Source organism: Scatophagus argus, chromosome 19 (genome assembly GCF_020382885.2).
Source record: "Scatophagus argus isolate fScaArg1 chromosome 19, fScaArg1.pri, whole genome shotgun sequence".
NCBI classification, from domain to species: domain Eukaryota; kingdom Metazoa; phylum Chordata; class Actinopteri; family Scatophagidae; genus Scatophagus; species Scatophagus argus.
In genome coordinates this window covers 4,366,155-4,386,405 of record NC_058511.1, presented here as the reverse complement: position 1 = coordinate 4,386,405, position 20,251 = coordinate 4,366,155, and the positions used below count along the sequence as shown (strand labels likewise).

At 41.7% G+C, this 20,251-nt stretch overlaps 2 protein-coding genes across 25 annotated transcripts in view; one reads left to right on the top strand and one right to left on the bottom strand.

Moving 5' to 3' along the window:
• The first annotated feature begins 3,961 nt into the window (after window positions 1-3,961).
• On the top strand, window positions 3,962-18,439 carry esr2a (estrogen receptor 2a). 3 transcript variants are annotated; one of them, XM_046372266.1, is made up of 9 exons: window positions 3,962-4,198; window positions 8,960-9,745; window positions 10,282-10,448; window positions 11,178-11,297; window positions 11,534-11,842; window positions 13,878-14,016; window positions 15,076-15,209; window positions 15,884-16,067; window positions 16,184-18,439. In XM_046372266.1, exons 2-9 carry the CDS (start codon window positions 9,351-9,353, stop codon window positions 16,419-16,421), a joined length of 1,686 nt encoding a protein of 561 aa, XP_046228222.1. In that variant the 5' UTR covers window positions 3,962-4,198; window positions 8,960-9,350; the 3' UTR covers window positions 16,422-18,439. The 3 variants fall into 3 exon arrangements, with proteins under 3 accessions (XP_046228222.1, XP_046228223.1, XP_046228224.1); XM_046372267.1 differs by having other exon boundaries at window positions 3,963-4,198; window positions 11,181-11,297; XM_046372268.1 differs by lacking the exon at window positions 3,962-4,198 and having other exon boundaries at window positions 9,596-9,745; window positions 10,269-10,448.
• A 546-nt stretch (window positions 18,440-18,985) lies between these two features.
• LOC124050106 (nesprin-2) overlaps window positions 18,986-20,251 on the bottom strand; it is a 76,008-nt gene continuing 74,742 nt past the window's right edge. For 21 of the 22 annotated variants that reach the window (XM_046372239.1, XM_046372238.1, XM_046372246.1 and 18 more), the window contains one exon: window positions 18,986-20,140. In XM_046372239.1, coding sequence (XP_046228195.1) covers window positions 19,936-20,140 — 205 coding nt within the window. In that variant the 3' untranslated portion in view covers window positions 18,986-19,935. The remainder of the gene's footprint in view (window positions 20,141-20,251) is intronic. The other variant, XM_046372249.1, reaches the window with a different exon arrangement.

Below are 20,251 nucleotides of genomic sequence, written 5' to 3'. Positions count from 1 at the left end.
CATTGTCCTTGATGCACTGAGATCCAGTATTACAAGTCACAAAAAGTCATATGTCTGTGAAATACACTATATGGACAAAAGTACCTCTTTATAATGGAATTCAGGTGAGCCATGGGGCTGTTTTTCAGGGTTTGGTCTCGGTCCCTGACTTCCAGTGAAGGGAAATCTTAAAGCTTCAGCACACCAAGACATTTTGGACAATGCTATGCTTCCAACTTTGTGGCAACAGTTTGTTGAAGGCCCTTTTCTATTCCAGCATGACTGTGCCCCAGTGCACAAAGCAAAGCTCCATAAAGACATGGTTGGATGAGTTTGGTGTGGAAGAACTTGACTGGCCCACACAGAGCCCTGACCTCAACCCCATCCAACACCTTTAGGATGAACTGGAACGGAGACTGTGAGCCAGGCCTTTTGGTCCAACATCAGTGTGTGACCTCACAAATGCTCTACTGCATGAATGGGCACAAATTCCCACAGAAACACTCCAACATGTTGTGGAAAGCCTTCACAGAAGAGTGGAAGCTGTTAGAGCTGCAAAGCTGTCTGTGTGTTTACAATGAGATGTCATTAAAGTCCTTGTTGGTGTGATGGTCAGGTGTCCAAGTACTTTTGTCCATATAGTATGTGTCAGGTTAAATATACCAGAATTTTCCTTTAACCATGTTTGCAGTCAGCTCCTAAATGAGTAGTAATTTTAATGTAAACCACTCTCGTTCCCCGACCTAACAGGGTTATTTTCAGCCTAACGCCGACTGTCAGTAGGCTAACATGAAGCAAACAGTGTTCTGTTTTGTTGACCCATCCAGCCACTCAGACCTCCCCCCTCTGTTACGCCTCACCTTCTCTCACCCAATGAGAGAAAACCCAGCTGGAAACGAGCACCCCCAAAGACGCTAACTGCTCTACTGTTATGTGGCAACAAACTGAGGCTTTCCTCTCAGACCAGTGGGTCGAGTGAGGTTAGTTCTTAAACCACTGACTTGGCAAATATGAAAAAGCAGATATTTACAAAATTCAGTTAAGTTGATGAGGTAAAACAAATTTATTGTGTGTTGAGTATAAGTATATAATATACCCTATACCCTATAATATACCCTGAGATCCACTAACCCCAATACTGCCCCGTCACAGGGGTGAGGGACAATCAGAAAAACTCCAGAAACATCATTTCTGCCCGTGCGCCACAGCAGTGAAGAGGCGAGGTGATGAAACCGCTCGGTCCACATCTCCAGTAATGTTCATTCGTTATGTGCCGTCATTACAACTGAGGGTTAAAAGCTCAATTTTAAGGGCAAATTGCTCTTCGGCTCCCCACAAACCAAATGTCAGAAAGACGGGACAAGAGAGTCAAATCTTCTGGCATAATGTGCACCTCGCAACCTGCGGTGCACTCATGGAGGTTTGGTCAAAATGTGAAGACTGTAGTCCATTATCAGGCAAAGTCAAATGAGCTTTTCAAGCACCGAGGGGCTGCGCAGGCGCAACAATGTAATCACCAAAATTGGATTTTAAGAGGTGAGAAATGAGTGCATCATAATTCTGAATGATTATCTCACCAGGTGTGGCAGTGGTCCGTGAGCTTTTTTTTCTCCTCCTTCAATGGAAATTGCAAGAAAAGAAGAAGAAGAAAAAAGCTTTGCCAGACTCACATATTCTGTCTTTGTGCCCCTTTGGTGGGCAACTGTAGAGGAAGAATTGAAGTTGGGGAAAGTATTCATGGTACTAGAGCTAATAAATAGTGCATTGTGTTCTGTATTACTTCTCTAATTGCACCAGAGACCAATCTTGCTTTTTCATTTTGTTTTGTTTTTTTTGTTTTTTTTCTTGGAACATTGGATCCGAGCTGCAGCACTGATGATCATGCTGATGTACGTCATTGTGGCATCACAGCTTGCAGGGGCCTGGTGCACTGACTACAGAAGCAGAGAGAATCAATAAAAAGCAGGGCACCTGTGCTCAGTTCCTGATGGTACTCGTGAACAAAAATCAGCAGAGTGCAGGCCCATTTACAGTAAATAATACCACAGCAGATTTCATGCTTGTTAAAGGTACCCTGCAGAGGTTTTGGCCGCTAGTAGCGCTCATTATTGCTTGTACAACTAGCTCCGTGTTCTATTGTGTGTGTGTGTGTTTGTGTGTGTGTGAGCGTGTAGGCAGCGTGACACACATCTCGCTTTCCTCTGTCTTATGCAACTGCGAACAAAATATCTTCAGGCTTTGGACTGCTGGTCAGACATAACAATCATAACAATCATCAAATTATGATGTACATTTTGTGTTATTTACATGTGTTTTATATTCTAAAAAATATATTTAGTATCTTAATTGACAAAAGCATAAATTAATTTATAATACAAATAATCAGTAATACATTATTTGCACCTCTGTTTACTCGATTGTTGTTTTGCCTTTGCCTTTGCCTTCGTGAAAATATTTGAGGCATCCTTTGTTTCCCACAACACTTTGCAGCCTGTTTGCTGCCTTAGCAGTTTCCTCACTGGATTCTTTGCTAATGAGCTCAGAGGAAAAGGGAAGTCAGACTGAGCTGGTCCAAACCTCTGTAAGGCCCAGCACTGTCACTGGAGGACAAAAACACGAGCACACGCACGCATGATTTAGATTTGATTAAGATTATAACAACAAGGCGATCACACGTCATTATGTCTGCCTTATATTTCTCATAATAATCGCCCAAAAAGTGGACGCCAGCCTCTCAGAAACAACAATTAAGAGCTCAGGAGAGTGTTTACTTCACCGTGTGTGATATGAGGAAAGGACGTGCTGTGCTGTCTTATTTTGCAGCTGCAGTAAATTCATTTATCCAAGAAGCTGATTACAATAAAAGCAAAGCAGTAATTATAATAAATATATGTTGTGATCATGAATCAATAAATGTCATGTTATGGGCTTTTGAAGGGCTGTCTCAGTATATGTTTTGTTTTTTGTTTTTTGGGGTTTTTTTTAGATTAAAATAATTAATAATACATTAATTTGTCAAGTTCTGTTTGATAGTTTCCAGTTTAGAGAGAAGAGACGGAGGGGGGATGAAAGGTGGCCCTGGACTTCCTGTTGTCTTTATAAGATTTGTGATGCTGTAAACTTTGTTAGCAAACAACAAATCATAGTTTAGATTAGGGAAACAACGACTGACTGATGTTTACTCTTTGTTTGTCAGTTATGTAATAGTGACAGTCTGCAGCTAAGTGAAATACTAACATGGAAAAATATTTTGCATGTCTAACATTTAAATTCATCATTTATGTGCTTGTGTCTGACCTTAACTGAGTGGAAACATTTAAACTAAGTAAACAGACTAAAATCTAATTACGATTTTGAGTCACTGGTGCTGGGCGGCGAGACGCCAACCAGGAAGGTGTGGTTTTTATCTGACGTCGCTGGATCACTTTCAGCGGACCAGCTTCAAGTTCACATAGTATTATAAAAGACGGAACTAAGAGGTGATTGTCTTCAAAATAAAAGCATTACATTAACGTAAAAACAACTAAAAATCTCGTACCAGTGGTTGGGACTTGGTTGTTCTTGACCTTTGAGGCTCTTAGTGAAACATTTCTCTAAATCTTTTTTTTTTTTTTTTTTTAACAATTCTTGTAAAACTTTGCAAAACATGTTGTTTTTTTAGACCTGTTGAAGTTTTGGCTAATTTGGTTAACTGTACTTTACTTTTCCATTTTATATTTTTTATACTTCAACAACAGCTACATTTTGGAGGCGACTGTTGTACTTTTTACTTTAATGGTTAATATGATTTTGAATGAGTGTTTTTACTCGGTGGTATTACTTTTTAGGTAAAAGATCTGAGTACTTCTTCCATAACGGATGATTTTGTTTTTTGTTTCTTTTTTTTTTTTTTTTTACAGCCAGGGTAGGACCCCAGAGACGGTCACGAGAGGATTTTATTTTGAAGGTCCTGTCCGGATGTTGTATATCTCACTCTTCCTGGCTTGACAGCATTTCCCTAAACGCAGCTGGTCGTCTGGCTCCGTGTTGAAAGTGAGAGCCGAGTCTCATGTGAACGCCGTCTGACTTCTGGGTGAACTTACTCAGTGTTTGGTCTCTCTGAGGCTCGTTACGGCTCCAGATTAAATAAATGAAAATCAGTTTATTTTACACATCAACACCAACACAGGACTTCACACTGAGACAACTTTGTCTGTAGCGGGTGTTCCTGGAACTAGAGGTAAGAACATTTCCAAGTTTTAAAAATAGCACACAAACTTATTAATGTTTGCAGTGAAGCAGGCGACGTGTGTGAAGGCGTTAGGCTCAAGTCCCGGCTGCAACACTCATTTATTATCAGATACTGAGGCTACATGCAACAAGTGGAAGGCCTGCAACTGCGTGCGTCAAACACGAGACATTCAACAAACTGCGTACTTCAGCTGGTTAACAAGAAACCATCACCAAGATGGTTTTAATTCTGTTATCCTGTCTGGATCGGCGTTACAGCTTCTGGCTGAAGTTGTGTCTGCAAACGGGCCGATGGATCATGTTGGATGTGTTGGACTCGTGCAGATGAAACTGTTTGTCGTGGATGTGCGTCACCACAGGTGTAACCTCAAAGGTCTTTTGCGCATCTTTAGGTGCATCCAGAAACACGTTGGGATATAAATCAGTGGGACTCAAGGCCCTGATTGTGTCTCCTTGTGGGTCTCCAAAGTGGTTTAAAGAAGCAGGTTTTTAAATTTAAACAAGTCTCATGTGAATACTTCAAAAAGTACTTATCACTTGTGTAAACAAGCGGCCACTGTCAGCCAGCTGCTTTGGCACAGACAGTATGAATTTACATTTCCCTTGTTTGAACTGTGCACATGTTTTATTTACTTTACAGGAAATACAGAGTCTTAAAATAATACACGCTTTTCATTCAGCTTTTTGTCCTGCTGTGAGTCATTTTGTACAATTGCATCACTGGTTTGAAGGCTGCCTTCATTGTGAATGTAAAATGTAAACTTTGCTGGAGTCTCAATGAACTGAGTGCTTTTAGGAGGCAAAAATGTATGAGGAAAATGAAAGAGATTTCACTCTCAGATCTGCGGCTGTTCTACATCCAAACCTTTCCCCAAAAAGACTTGTTGAATGTGAAGAAATTATAGGCTGAGCTCAGTTAATTTCAGCTTTTTCCTCAGTTATCTCAGCCAATTTTGTCAAAGTGTCCTCTGTTACCGTTCTGTTGTAGCAGCTTCAGTTTCAAGGGTTCGAGGCTGACATTGTGACGGTGTCAGAGAAGTGGACCCAAATTAACTGAAAGAGTTGTGGCTTGGGTTAAAACAGCCTTTCACACAAGTAGTTTTCCTGGACTGCTGTGGACTGTGTTGGTGTTCCCGGTGGACACGTAGATGGGTGTGAAATATCACGCAGCCTTTTATATTTAATGTTAACATTTCATTTTTCTTTTCCAAAACAATTTGAGAATTTGAGCTCATAAATTCCTCGGCGTCGACTTGAGGGCGCAAACAATTCAGTGAGACTTTTCCACATTCCCTGGCACTGACCACCACTCACATCCCCGCTCAGACGCCCTTACTGTATATAGTAAAGTGCGGCTTCGTTCTGCAGGGCTGTTTCACATCCGTTTCCGCCTCGTTTTAGGGAGGCAGTGCGATTTTTAGTTTGGGAACACGACGTGGCCTTGAGCTCTCGTGTGAAAGGCATGCACTTCTGGCTAATGACCAGGAACAGCTCGGTCATTTCACATTTTACTGAATTTGGCTTTGACCTTGGGGTCTAATTTTTGGCGGGGATGGATGCTTCATGCGCGTGCGTGTGTGTCTGTTTGAATAACGAAGTTCCCTCATTTCTTAGCTGTCCTGAATAAAACCAGAAACACTGTGGCTACTACTGTAAAGACCAAAATCAGATTTTTTTAAACGTTTTAATGATACAAAAAAATAAATTTTAGCCATATTATAAATGTCTAATTCAAAAAAATGACTGCATTCCTTCTAGTTATGGCCAGCTTGTGAGATAGCGTTAGCCGTTGAAAAATCTGTTTTGACTCTTGAACGTCTTAGTTATTGAGTTTAACCACATAATAAAACAGTAGCTAGATATTATTATAATGGAGGGAAAAACATAGTGGAGCCAAAAAGTGACACCAGATCATTCATGGAGAGGAAAAGCCAAAAGATAACTAACTAGCGTAACTTTGCTCAGTAGCACCGTCGCCTCAGCCTCTAGTTCAACATTTGGTGCAGTATCTACACAAAACCGCTAAATCTGTTACACAGTCTGGCTCCCAAAACTGCAACGTTTTTGTCTTATTCATGTTTCTGCTCTCTGCCTTTGATGTACGAGAGCAACTAGTTTACACGAGTTAGAGCACAAAGTAAAGTGCAGCAAGCACAGCAGCTAATGGGTTTGCTGTGGCCTGCACGGCTCAACGTTGCACCTTTAAAACCGAATCTCTAAAAATAAATCAAGGTTTACTGTCCATGTCTCGGCGCTTGTTGTTGTGTGAGCAGGTTTTAGTGGTGGCAGGATGAGCCGCGTTGTGGAGGAACCGGGAGGTTTTCTCTCAGGGTGAGCTTGCCAGCTGACAGTGAGGAGCTTTGAAGGTAAGGTCAAAGCTTCAAAGGAGACAAAATCTCATCCACATCTGCTTTTGCTCCCACGTGGTAATTAAAGAAGCAAAATCTTGCCATCTTTTCCCGTAAAGTGACTCGTTTGTTTGAGGAGTCGGGTCACTGGCTACAGACACGAGGTCACTGGAAACGCAGTGAAACCGGACTGCTCGCTTTGCTCAAACAGGATGGTGTGTTTTCAGCATCATCCGTCTTTCTCCGTGATTTAAGCAGAAACCGATGAGCTGGAAAGCAAAGTAATTTGAACTTTCAAACGTACAATAGCTCAGACTCTTTAGTCTGCTGGCATTTCATCAGGATGGGTCAATTGATAAACCCCGTAGAAGATGGAGGTGACGCCATCCTTCCTGCTGCCAAAACACCCCCACTAATATGAGCTGAAGATGGATAATCTGTCAAACCAAATATCACTGAAAAACCAAAATATTTGGCAAACCAAAGGGAGAGAAATGCATTTCTGTATCACTGAGTCGATAATCATGATTGAAAACATTGGGAGGCTGAATAACAATAGTTTTGGACCTTTGGGTGAACGCTGATCACACCACTCACAAAATGCGTAAGTTCATTTAAAATCTCTTAAAATGTATGTTTCTGGCCAATTGGGTGCAGTTCACGGAGCCGTAAACACAACAGTGACACATTATGACCTTTAAACGCTTGATATGGAGGATTTGATGTTGCGTTCGTGTCCACCTTCTTTTAGCCACGATCGGCTTCTCTTTAAGTCCTGAATGCTCCACTGTCTCCACCTACTAATCTGATTGTCAGATTCGTTGTGTTTCAAGACACACTGTGGAATTTTGAAACCTTAAAAACAAAATTTAAAACCCTAAGCTGTTCATTTGAATTCCTAAATTGGATTTTTTCACGTCACACCTGACTCATGATTGATGGTGTGGTTTTCCTTCTCTCCCTCGATAATGACTTTCTCTTCCCTAGAAAAACACCAGAGTTTGTAGGGACTCACTAACGTTGCTTGTCTTAATTTTTTTCAAACAGGATGAAATATGTTTGTTTGTGGTTTTGTTTGCTTCATTTAACCCTCGTCCTTCCTTCCTCCGTCAACATAAAACAAACATTGCGCATCCTTCTTTCAAACGACCATAATGTGTCCACATCTCTTCAGTGAAGCGAAAGCTGCAATTGAAAATACGTTTCTTTTATTTGTTTGTAAAGGATCAGTGGTTGTCATGGTGTTTTGCTCGTGGTACAGAAATACACAGTTATATACTGCTCAAATAGCTGTGAGGTTGTGATGATAAAAGTAACAGCTGTTTGCACAGCTGTAAGGATGATTTCTCCTGTTACATCTAAATTTGATATCATAAAAATGAAAATTCACTTTGGCGCTTTCTACCGTATCCAGAATAATAAATGGCCTCTTGTACTCTTTTCAGATTTGTGAGTTTAATTACTGCCAGTTCTCAACACAGTTCATTTTACGCTTGCAGCACTAAACTCCTACGGATTATAGAGTTTTGTTGGCGAGCCAAACTGCAGCTTCTCTTGGCCATTTGGCAAGATCAATGGGCCTTTTTCCTTCAGGATAAATAATGACTTCCAGAATTGAGTTTTGTGCCAGAAATTTGGAGACAGTGTGTACCAACACTTTGACTGAAGACAGACTCCTGCCACCCAGGAATGATTAACTCTGCTGGATTTGCTGTATCAGATGTCGTAAGAGTAAACTAACTTGTCCTTAGACTGTACGGTGTGTGTGTGTGTGTGTGTGTGTGTGTGTGTGTGTGCTGTATTTATTGATCCACTGTTTCTGTCTGCAGTACATTATACACCCTGGCTTCCTGTTTCCTGCTGTCATTTTGCAGACACTGAACTCCTCTAAAAGAAGTGAAATTCCACCTTGCAGTGAAAATTTTTCCAGTTTGAAGCCTGGAATTTCACATTTAACAGCTCTGGTTCTCATAACATGCTGGGGTCTTGCATGTCTGAGTTATGACCATAATCAGTTTTGATCCCTATTACGAGCCTAAAGTATACTAAAGAATAATCATTTGAAAATTTGAGAGGGAAAAAAAAGCATTTTGACATTTTATTTTTGACCATTTTATTGTTCCCATTGCCAGATGCTGCCTTTTTATAACTAATTAAGAAAAATGAAAGTTGTTTTTTGCATGAGGATTGCAGATATTCAATTTTAAAATCTAATGCATAAGCATTTTTGAAAATTTCTTGAGGGTCTAAATCTGCAGTCACAGTTTTGACATTTAAGCCAATTTTGCAAGTAAATTTGCCAAATTACATAACATCGAGATCAGTAATTTATTCTGTCAGGTCTGGCAGCTCACCACCCGTACACGAGTAATGCAGCTGGTGCTTTTCTCTTCACCCTCCAGGTGGAAAAGTTGGCACCACGTCTGCCTCCACATGCTGCCGCTTAACGAGACTCATGGCTGGACTGAGACTGAGCGCTGAACGGCTTCCCTGCTCTGGGCTGTCCTCCGGGTTACATCACATCAGCTGTCTCTCTGCTTGTCGGGTTGATCACGTGATCCATCGCAGCTCATTTCACCGTGGGCAGAGTTAAGTTGAGCTCGTGAGCGACATCAGACTACGCTGGCCCTTGTAGGTGGCTCTGCTGTTCTTCTGTTTTGGAGCCGGTGGTCGTAGATAATGACATTACCCCAGTGAACTTAACATCAAGGTTAAAAATGACTTCATCCCGGGCTCATATTCTTTGTAAATGATGCGGTCTGTCTACTGGTACTGATAGCATCTGTAGTTGCGATGGCCGTTGCCTCCTCTCCAGAGAAGGATCAGCCCCTCCTCCAGCTCCAGAAGGTGGACTCCAGTCGAGTTGGCTGTCGTGTCCTCTCCCCAATCCTAAGCTCCTCCCTGGAATCAAGCCAGCCCATCTGCATCCCGTCCCCTTACACCGACCTCGGCCACGAGTTCACCACCATACCTTTCTACAGTCCAACTATCTTCAGCTATGCCAGTCCTGGCATTTCAGACTGCCCCGCTGTCCATCAGTCACTAAGCCCTTCTTTATTCTGGCCCAGCCATGGCCACGTAGGGCCCTCCATACCCCCCCACCACCCCCAGACTCGGCCTCAGCACGGACAGCCGATCCAGAGTCCATGGGTGGAGCTGTCGCCGCTGGACCATGTGTCAGCAAGCAGGTAGGATGGTGCATCACTTCCTGTTGGTAGAGAGGCTGTAATTATTTTTAATTATGAGTTGAACTTTATTAATATTATTTTTTTTTCAATTGAATACTGAAAAATTTCCCAGAGCTCAAGGTCTTTGAAGTGCTTGTTTTGTCTAACAGGCCAAAACGCCCAAAATATTAATTGACATTTACATAGAAAGGCAACAATTGATTACATTTGACATGCAGAAAATGTGATAAAATGAAAATGTGATAAATATCTGTTGACTGACTTGCTAATTATTCAAGCAATCTTTCAAGCCTCATTTCACAGTTTCATTTCTGTTGAAATTGTTAAATATCTACATGAAATCATTCTCCCCGTCTTTCCACATCTTCTCCTGTCTTGTTTAATCATCACCTGCAGTAAACTGAAATAATGTTCGGTTAACTTACTGATGTGTTAATGATTTATAAAAATGGAACATGCAGTACACTTAATTAAACCAATCTGCATTCTGCACACACTTTTATCCTGGATAATGATGACTCAGACTTGTCTGTTAGTAAGAGTGCGAGGAGACGCTCTCAGGAAAGCGAGGAAGGCATGATGTCATCCGGCGGGAAATCGGACCTCCACTACTGTGCTGTGTGTCACGACTACGCCTCAGGCTACCACTATGGCGTCTGGTCATGTGAGGGGTGTAAGGCCTTCTTCAAGAGGAGCATCCAAAGTGAGACCCAAAGACGGACACAATCACACAAATGTTGTCAATAGTTTGGTCACCTTCTTAGAGACTTTAGTGATTTCCCGACATTTCATCCAGTGCTTGCTGCAGGTCAGAATATTAAATATTAAATTTTACGATGGCTCCTACTGACTAAAGCAGTTCTCTGATTTTCTTTTCCTTTGGTGCTACCATGGGGTTGACCTTTGACCTTTTCAGTGAGATTTATCCTCAACTTATAGATGGATTGCCGTGAAATTTAGTGCAAATGTTAATGCCACCCTCACGATAATAACTGCAATAACTTTGTTAATCGCTTACCTTTAACTTTAGCGTCATCATGAGTTCAGCATTTCGATTTTATGACTAAATACCTGCAGAACTGCTAAAACTCCAGTTAACTTAAGCAGAACTTTGTATTTAGTGCCAATTAGTGAACGATAGCATGCTAACATGCTAAAGGAAGATGGTGAACATGATGGACAGCATACCTAAACATCAGGGAGTGACTGTGAGACCATTAGCACCTCTTTGTAAGTGGCGGCCTCACAGAGCTGCTAGTGCAGCTGCCAAATTTTAGTCCCATTAAAAATCTCAAACTGGGATGCAAGAAGCTTTATAAATGCACACACATCAGGCATTTGCATAACTCTCACCAAACACTGGATTTTACCTTATAATCCATATTCATGAGAGCCAACAAGATTGAATTACATCTCATTCTCTTTGTTTCAGCAGGAAAAAATGACTACATCTGCCCAGCAACCAATCAGTGCACTATAGACAAAAACCGCCGTAAGAGCTGCCAGGCGTGTCGCCTACGCAAGTGCTATGAAGTTGGCATGACCAAGTGTGGTTAGTTTGTTTGTTTTCTTGTATTTGAGGTTTTGTATTTTCTTTTCAGCTGGCAAAAAAAAGTTCTAAATTTAGTGTTCGTTGCCTACTCAACAGCAGTTAGCCGCTTGCTAGTGGACATAGTGGAGCATTTGACCGCTAAAGCTAAAATATGAAAATCAGCAAAAAAAAAAAAAAAATTGTCTTTGTTATATGTGTTTAGCAAAATAAGCCCTTTTTCATTTTCTTTATCTCAGGTATGCGAAAGGAGCGTGGAAACTACAGGAACCCCCAGATGAGGCGAGTGACCCGTCTGTCCTCACAGGCCAGAACCAACAGACCGAGCGTGTTGACCGCACCAGCAGTGAGTTCGTTAAACGCGCCCCACCGGCCCGAGCTGACCTCAGAGCAGCTCATTGAGCGAATAATGGAGGCCGAGCCGCCGGAGACCTACCTCATGAAGGACATGAGGAGGCCGCTGACTGAAGCAAACATCATGATGTCGCTCACCAACCTGGCTGATAAGGAGCTGGTTCACATGATCAGCTGGGCCAAGAAGATTCCAGGTGTGTGCGTCCAGATGTACAGGAATACTTCAAAATAAAATTATAGTTTGTGTCTGAATACACTTTTGTTCAAAGTGTATTCTAACCACATAAGTGCAAGAGTTTGATATCATTCCATGTTATTTATGTTATGTTATGTTATGTTATGTTATTCTTGACACCTTTTATTGTGCTACAATCAACTTTTTACAAGAGGAGTTTGAATAATGCAGGCTACTCCTCATCACTCACTAACTAATTTCCTGCTGTTGTGTCCTCGCTAAGGGGTGATTAGCTTAGCTGGTCTGGCAAAAGGGCTAGAAGCAAGTAGAAACAACTAGTGTAGCTCTAGCATGTTCTGTGTTAGCTTAATCCGTACACAGTGACTTCCTGGAGGCTTCGGGATGCATTCTGGGACTTGTAGTTTATGGTTAGTTTGGACACTGTACTTGTCGTAACAGATTTGTCCTGCTGGCCTTGAGTTTGACGTATGTACATTAAAGGAACAAGAAGTGTAATATTAAGTACTAACTTTTAAAGTCTATTTTTGACTTTTAGACAGAGCTGGTTAGCTGTTTCCTCCTGCTTCCACTAATAAATGCTAAGCTAGGCTAATCGTCTCATAGCTCAGGCTCCATACTTTATGCACAGGCATAAACGTGGTATCAGTCTTTTCATGTACCTCACAGCATGAAAGTGACTAAGAGTATTTCCCAATTCCAGACTGTTTTGTTACCACTTTTGTATTAATTATTACAGAGTTCAGGTTTTGACTGACATCACATGAAGACTGTCGCAGTATAGGAATCCATAATTCTCCAAGAATCTTTTATCCTGCAAAAATTATGTTGTTTGTTGTTATTACGCACAATTTGGATCAACACAAGCATACGACTCTAGTTTTGTCTGTCTTTGAGTCCAGAAATAATACACAGTAATTGAAGTCTTTTATGCTCATGGAAACCAAAATGCATGAGGAGAGATGAAAAAGACAAACCACAGTCAAAGGTAAATAGCCAAACACGACTTGTTCTTGAGCATCAATAAAAACTACCTTAATGATACACAGAATGACATGTGGACATTTTTATGCCTCTCATCTTTTCAAACATTGCTGCAGAGCTGCTCAGTCAGCTGAGCAGCTCTGTTAATGACTGGCCTGACACAGCAATTATCCCTGCTTTATTTAGCATGTGAGTCCCGCGCAGCTCGAGTTGCAGTGTGTTTTTGCAATTGGAGGTGGACAAGTGTTTCTGTTTATTAGACACGCTGCTTCTCTGCACGATATGAAAGTTTCAAACACATGGGAGTCCCGTCCAGATATGACACAGAAAGCTCTAACCTCACCCTAAAGTGGCATGTTTTAGGGTCCTTGACAGGCAGAGTCACTTATTACCCAGCTGAAATCAGATAATCAGGCTGTACTTGACAGTGTATACATGATCCCAAAAAAATTAACTCTGCTGTTACCAAATTTGAGGCCCAATGCAAGACATTGTGAATAAATGTTTAAATTAGGGCTGCGATTAAGTCCTCACATTCAAGATGCTGATGCTTGTTCATATATGCATAATAAATCACCTAAATTATTTATCATTTATAAAAATCATTGGGCACTTATGGTCATTTATTGCCATGAACCTGAAGATAGTTCATCCTTTTTGCTCAACTGAAAACAGTACAAAGACGACCAACTTCAGCATTTTTTGTGAGCACATGCTTATTCTGAATTTGATGCCGGCAACAGGTTTTGACCAATTTGAGCAACAAAAGGAGGACTAGGAGAGTTGTGAAAAGCTCTAAAACACCTGTTTGGAACATTCCACAGGTACACAGGTTCACTGGTTAGGCTCAGTAATTCACAAGCAAGAACGGGGCAAGGTCCAGCACTTTGTAAAACACGACTGTACAAAGTATATTACCACATGGGCACACTTTGTAAAACTCTTGTCGTAAACACAGTTCTTTCACAGATGATTGCATTCTGTTTTTCTTCACGTTTTGCACAGTTTTGTTCTGGTTTCGAGGTTGTGCATCCTGTCTGTCTGTTCCCCAGGGTTTATAGAGCTGAGTCTCTTGGACCAGGTGCACCTGTTGGAGTGCTGCTGGCTGGAGGTGCTGATGATCGGTCTGATGTGGAGGTCACAGGAACATCCAGGGAAACTTATCTTCTCCCCCGACCTCAGCCTGAGCAGGTACCGTGGCACCCACAGTTTAGGAGTGTTTTCATGCCTGTATTTACATCCTGTACTTACCTTTGTGAAGTGGTGGGGTCCACCATTCCCACGGTGGATTCAGACTTTCTAGGGATACACAGGAAACTCTGCATGTTTTCCAGGGTCACTGTTCTATTTCTGACAAAAAGGGAGTGTTTGCTGTCGTATTAATGCAGTCTGCCTTAACCTGAGAGACACAAGCTGATCTGTGCGAGTTCAAAATGGCGTCTTCTCTGCAGACTGTCACAGAGAAACTGAGAAGCTCTGCAGCACTGATGACTTCTGCACCCACGTTTGGTTGCTCTCTGCTGGTACTCAGCTGCTTCAAAAAGTTTCCTTACATTGTGCAAAACAAAATTTCCTTTGTGGTGGCCTTTATAATCATACTGAATCTTGGTGAAAGTGCAGCAGTGCATGCTGCAATTCACGAATCATGGAAAAATGAATCTTCCTGTAGCAGATCAAGTGTTCAGATAATTGACACCAAAGTGAACACATACTCCTGTGCAAAAAGGTCCAGAATTTTTTTAGGAAATGGTAGTTAAAGTATCAAAAGTAAAACTACTTATCAAGCAGAACTGATTATGGATATATTATTGTATTTTTGGATTATTATTATTGATGCATCAACATCTAATTATTACTCAAGGCTGGTGCGGGTAGTAGGAACTTCATGTACTTCTGGGTAGCTTATTGTTTAAAATGCATCACATGTTACAAGCTTATCATGTTTTAATATGAAAGCACCTGCAATTCAAATAGTAGTGGAAAACAGATGACTTTATTTCCCACTGAAGTGTAGTAGAGTAGAAGTATGAAGTAGCGCAAAATGGAAAATATGGTAAATCTGATAGTAAGGGAGGAACAAGCACCTGAGAATTGTGCTTAGCTGCAGTACTTGATCCTTTATAATAATGTACTGTTACAATGCAGTCCAAACAGAATTCTTTCCAAATGACTTCTGCCCAGTTCGGTGAAGTGAGAATTGAAAGCGATGGCTGACAGACATCTTTCTGTGTCTGTGTCTTTGCACTGCAGAGAGGAGGGAAGCTGCGTCCAGGGCTTCGTGGAGATCTTTGATATGCTGATAGCTGCCACGTCCAGAGTGAGAGAGCTCAAACTCCAGAGGGAGGAGTACGTCTGTCTCAAGGCCATGATCCTCCTAAACTCCAGTGAGTGAGCGCATGTGTGTGTGTGTGTGTGTGTGTGAGTGAGAGAGAGAATGACAGTCGGGTGGTTTAAACGAGATGGTGTCTCAGCATGTAGTGTTATCCTTTGTGTGAGTCTGCACATGGTTGGCAAGGGGACCAGCCATATAACTTCCTAATGGGAACACTGTGTATAATTTGGGTTTGTGCTCAGAATAACAGGCAGTACCTGTGTGAAGATGAACAGGGCCATGGCCTCTCTGGTGAGCAGCTACATGGGGGAGTAATTAATGGTTCACCAATGTTTCTGTTTGCCTCCACTGATTCCTTCTCTCTGGACATTTAGCAGCAAGAAAGAGCTTTTTTAACTTTTCACTCCCAGAATGTAAAAAGCTTGGACATGTTCAGATATGGCAAATTACCTGCTGAGACCCTGATGTCCTTTGGAGTGAAAATGCTTTTTAAAGAGAGAACTAAAATTTTTTTTCTCTACATGCACAGTAGTTTACACAAACATGGCTTTATTTTACCTCTAAGTTCTTTACTTGTAGAAACAATATTTACACAGAATTTGCTTTGAAATAACTGAGAAACATAGCATCTTATCAACACGGCCAGAGATGAGACTAAACAAAAGCTTCAACCGCCTTTCTCATCTGAGCATGAATTACCTGTTTGTCACCTGTGTGTGTTACCAGACATGTGCCTCAGCTCCTCAGAGGGCAGCGAGGAGCTGCAGAGTCGCTCCAAGCTGCTGCGTCTTCTGGATGCTATAACAGACGCTCTGGTGTGGGCCATCGCCAAAACCGGCCTCACCTTCCGCCAGCAGTACACCCGCCTCGCGCACCTGCTCATGCTGCTCTCACACATCCGCCATGTGAGGTAAAAGGAGCCCCATGTTGGGCCAGTGATGCTTGCTTATCAAATGTTCCGATATCACGCTTAATTGATGTATTGTGGGTATTTTTTTTGCCTTGGTTTTCTTCTAAAATGTGCAGTAACAAGGGCATGGACCACCTCCACTGCATGAAAATGAAGAACATGGTGCCTCTGTATGACCTGTTGCTGGAGATGCTGGACGCCCACATCATGCACAGCTCCCGTCTGCCTCGCCGCCCCCCTCAGCAGGAGTCCGAGGACCGGAGGGAGGCTCCTGCTCGGCCACGCGGCTCCGATAGCGGCCCGTCAAACACCTGGACTCCCAGCGGCACTGGAGGCGGAGGTGAACCCCAGTAGTCGGATCAGAATTCAAATGCAGTGAAGTTTCATAGCTTTGCACAAAACTAGCTCACGAGACTGACGAGTGTTTTACAGGGACGACCTCCAGAGCGCTGAACTCTGAACGCTCTGTGTGAAACACACTGTGCACTAATTGTGGAGAACGTTTCAAATGTTCGTTCTGCAGACAGACCAGACTTGCAGTATTCATTGCCTTGCCACCACGTTGAACAGCCAGGGTGGAACAGGAACACGAAGACGTTGTTCTCATCATTTGTTCAGTAGCACCAGTACTTACTTTAAATTTTCATGTAATCATATGAGTTAGTGAACCACTTGTATGTGCTAAGGCAAGACAGTATTTCAGTGGTCACAGGTAGCACTCTGGGCTTAGGCTGACTGCGAGATGTAAGCAGAGATAATAAACTGATATGGACTTAGGCAATATGTTAAGTGACGTATAGGAGGAGGTAACAGAGGGTTATACAGCTTCTATAGAGATCTAACTATTCCTTTGGTGTTTTGGGGTGTACACTGGAGTTTTATATCAACAAAATTAATTCAGTGGCCTAAACCTACCTTGTAATATTTGATAAAGTCTAATATTATCTGTCTGTCCTAGTTTTTCTATCTTAAAGGAATAGTCTGACATTTTGGCAAAATACTCCTTTTCACTCCCTTTCTCAAAGTTGGATGAGAAGATCAGTAAAAGCCTTGTAGCTGTAGCCACATAGTTTAGCTAAAAGGGTGGAAACAGGTGGGACACAGCAAGCCTGGTCTTGTCTGTCACGACATCAAAAGCTCACTAATCAACATGATCTTGTTCGTTTACTGTAAGTTGTACAAAAATCACAATGTGACAATTTGACGCGTTATCGTAGGTATTAAACATGCTAAATGTAATGTAAATTAGTGAGCTTTTGAGCTGCTGGTAACCAGGTGTTATGCTAAGCTAAGTGGCTGCTGAGTGCTGATTTGTCTCTGATCTGTCGCCTGTGATCACCACCAGCTGTCGGTAATTGAAAAATCAGGGCCAAATTCATGTAGTGTAGACTGGGTATAACTCTGGATAAGAAAAGCGAACAATTTATTTCCTAAAATGTTTGACAAAAGCAATAGCTTGGGGCTAGGCCTGCTAAAAACATGCAATACCACTGTTTTATGTTGGTTAAAATTACATTCGGAGACCCATTTATTGTATATTACGGACAGAAAAAAAAGATTGCAAAAGCAACTGAGAACTGAAAGCTAGCAGAACAGAAACTGCATTGGAAGTAATGTAGGAACTGTAGTCAACAACTCTCAAAACAGGAAACTGATGAGCTTTTTCAGTGGTGTTTCCGGTCAGAAACTAACCCAGAAATGAATTCTGTTGAGGCAGCTAATTTGTAGTTTTTGTTGGGTCACAGCAGGCCTCCTGGCAACCACTAGAGGGCGCTTTTCTCCATGCACTAGCACAACTTCTCCAGATTACCTAATTATCACTGTACATTGTTGGCTTTACTGTCAAAGACGTTGAAATTGTTTCCTGTGAAGAATCATAACTGCTATTGCTCTTAAGACATAATTACACCCATACCTGTTAAACTTTGCTTGAAGAAAGCCATTTTTGTATCTTGCAACTCGCTGCAGTAGCTGTTGTGTGCACAGTCGCGATGCAGCTTCGACGATCAGGATCACCAAAAGAGGGGTGCATAATATGAAAATATGCAGACTTTGTTAACCACACCCCAGGAACTCTTTATCGCCATACATGTTAACGTGTACCGTCACTGTGTGCATGCACTTGAACTGTAACTAATGTTCTCTGAAAAGATTGCCGTAACGTGCCTGTTTAATACCTGGTGAGCGCTTTTAGTTAATTATCTCTGAATCCACTTTTCAAATCATCCAGGACAGACGCGGCAACTGTGGACCTCCAGTGTCCAAAAACAAGACATTTCGCAGTGTGTTTTTCATGTGTTTTTGTCGTTCTTGCACTCAGCCGCTCTCTCTGGTTTACAACATGAAATAAAGCAACAACATTGTACAGATAATTCAGTAAGGTTCTTTTGCTCTGCTTCTGACTGCTCCAGCAAAAGGTAGCAAGTGGTCTTTGACTTAGAGTTTTACCTACTGTCTTTTAGGTCAAGAATGAACTTTAAGTCTCATGAGTGCTCTTAACTTTTTGAGCAGATTTTTTGGTTAACTCAATTCTTTTTGATACATGTGCTACAGGGTTTGGCTCTGAATGGTTGGACATTTAAAGACCGTAAGCAGCGGGAAACAGCTAACCTGAATCTCTCTCCAAGGTTTGAAAATCAGCCTGCTGCTGATGTGCAAACTGTTTGTGGTTTTAGACTTAGTTATGCTAAGCTAATTAGCTCCAGGCTCTGGATCTGTGTTTCATGTGCAGTCGCAAAAGCTGGCTTTGCAAAAGATTCAAATAAACTCATTCTTATAAAATTAGGGATTTTATAGCTCTGCTTTATAGCTTTTAGAGCTCTGTTTGGTGTATTGATCGTCAAAGTGAAAAAACTCTGATATATTACATTTTTTTTTTTTCCATCATTGGGCAAAACGAAACACGCTTTGAGTCAATAGAATTAAAACAATCAGTGTTTACTACCATAAAATACACAGCATAAATCCACTGCTTGTTGTTATAAATAAGCATTGTATTATTAGATTCTGTACAAACACGTCATCCTGCTAAACCCGCAGTGTTTCCGCTGTTCGCTGGGAGGCATGGAAACGTCTGCTCACAATCGACTCAAGACAAACGGCAAGCGTCCAAAAAAATACGCGTATAAAACTCTGGGCCTTACAAAGATTACATTCAAATTTAACCAGTGTCTTCTGCTGTAAAAAATAAAGTTTTTTTTAAGAGTTCAGTCTAAAAACAGATCAGACATTATTTTTGTTTGCATTTGTTACACAAAATGAAATGTCGGCAGCGCACACAAAATAACATACAGTGTACAGTTAGGTCTGTGGCACGAGTGATATCTGAATATAAACATGCAAATGACAAAGGAAGACATTTCTTAATAAAACCTCTATGATACTGTGTTCAGATGGTGTGTTAAGGCCATCGTATTAAACTGACTTCCTCACCTCATTTGGTTTTCACCTCTCGGTTCTAAAAAGTGGCAGAAGGTTATTTAAAGTCTACTGTATGACTCGTTAAGCAGACGGACTGCTGTGACTGCTTACTTGGACGGTTTCAAGATGTTTGCATTATTGAACTAAAAATATTTAGCTTTTTTTTTCTTTCCATTTACATGTGGGGTTTTTCCTGATTGAAATGCAGTCCAATGGGTGGTTTAGTTCGTGGAATAAATACAAGCTGTTCTAAAATATGTAAAATAGACACTTAAATACACTTCCTGCAGTTTTAAGCTTTTTTTTTTTTAGAAGATTTAGATTTAGAAATCAATTTCATTCATCAGTTTAACTTATCAATTTTAAATTTTAGACAGTTTGTTCCTTCAACAAAAAAACCCCCAAATGCCTTTTTTCTATATATAAAAAACAACAACGTACATTTCTCTCAGGTGGGCGGCGGCCCGTTGGTGTAGCGTAACATGGGGTAGAAGGAGCGGGCGAAGTTGTTGGCCCCGGTGCAGCCGGGGTCGCTCTCTGAGAGGGGAATCAGGCAGGGCAGGAGCAGGAGGAACAGGAGGAGGAGGTGCAGAGGGAAGGCGGCGCGAAGGACCCGGTAGAAGAGCGACCGCGGCGGCGATGACTCCCTCTCTCTGCTCGACACACACACACACACACACACGCTTAGTTTACAGCGGGAACACGTAAAGTTTACATGCTATTAAGTGATGTCAGCAAAGTGAACGCTCTCTTCTGTAAGAAAT

Bases quoted from the DNA above. Each gene is read 5' to 3' on its own strand.
- esr2a (XM_046372266.1), top strand. From the start codon at position 9,351: ATGGCCGTTGCCTCCTCTCCAGAGAAGGATCAGCCCCTCCTCCAGCTC. The intron at 11,298-11,533 runs GTTAGTTTGTTT...TCTTTATCTCAG, and splicing joins AGTTGGCATGACCAAGTGTG to GTATGCGAAAGGAGCGTGGA. The intron at 16,068-16,183 runs GTAAAAGGAGCC...TAAAATGTGCAG, and splicing joins TCACACATCCGCCATGTGAG to TAACAAGGGCATGGACCACC.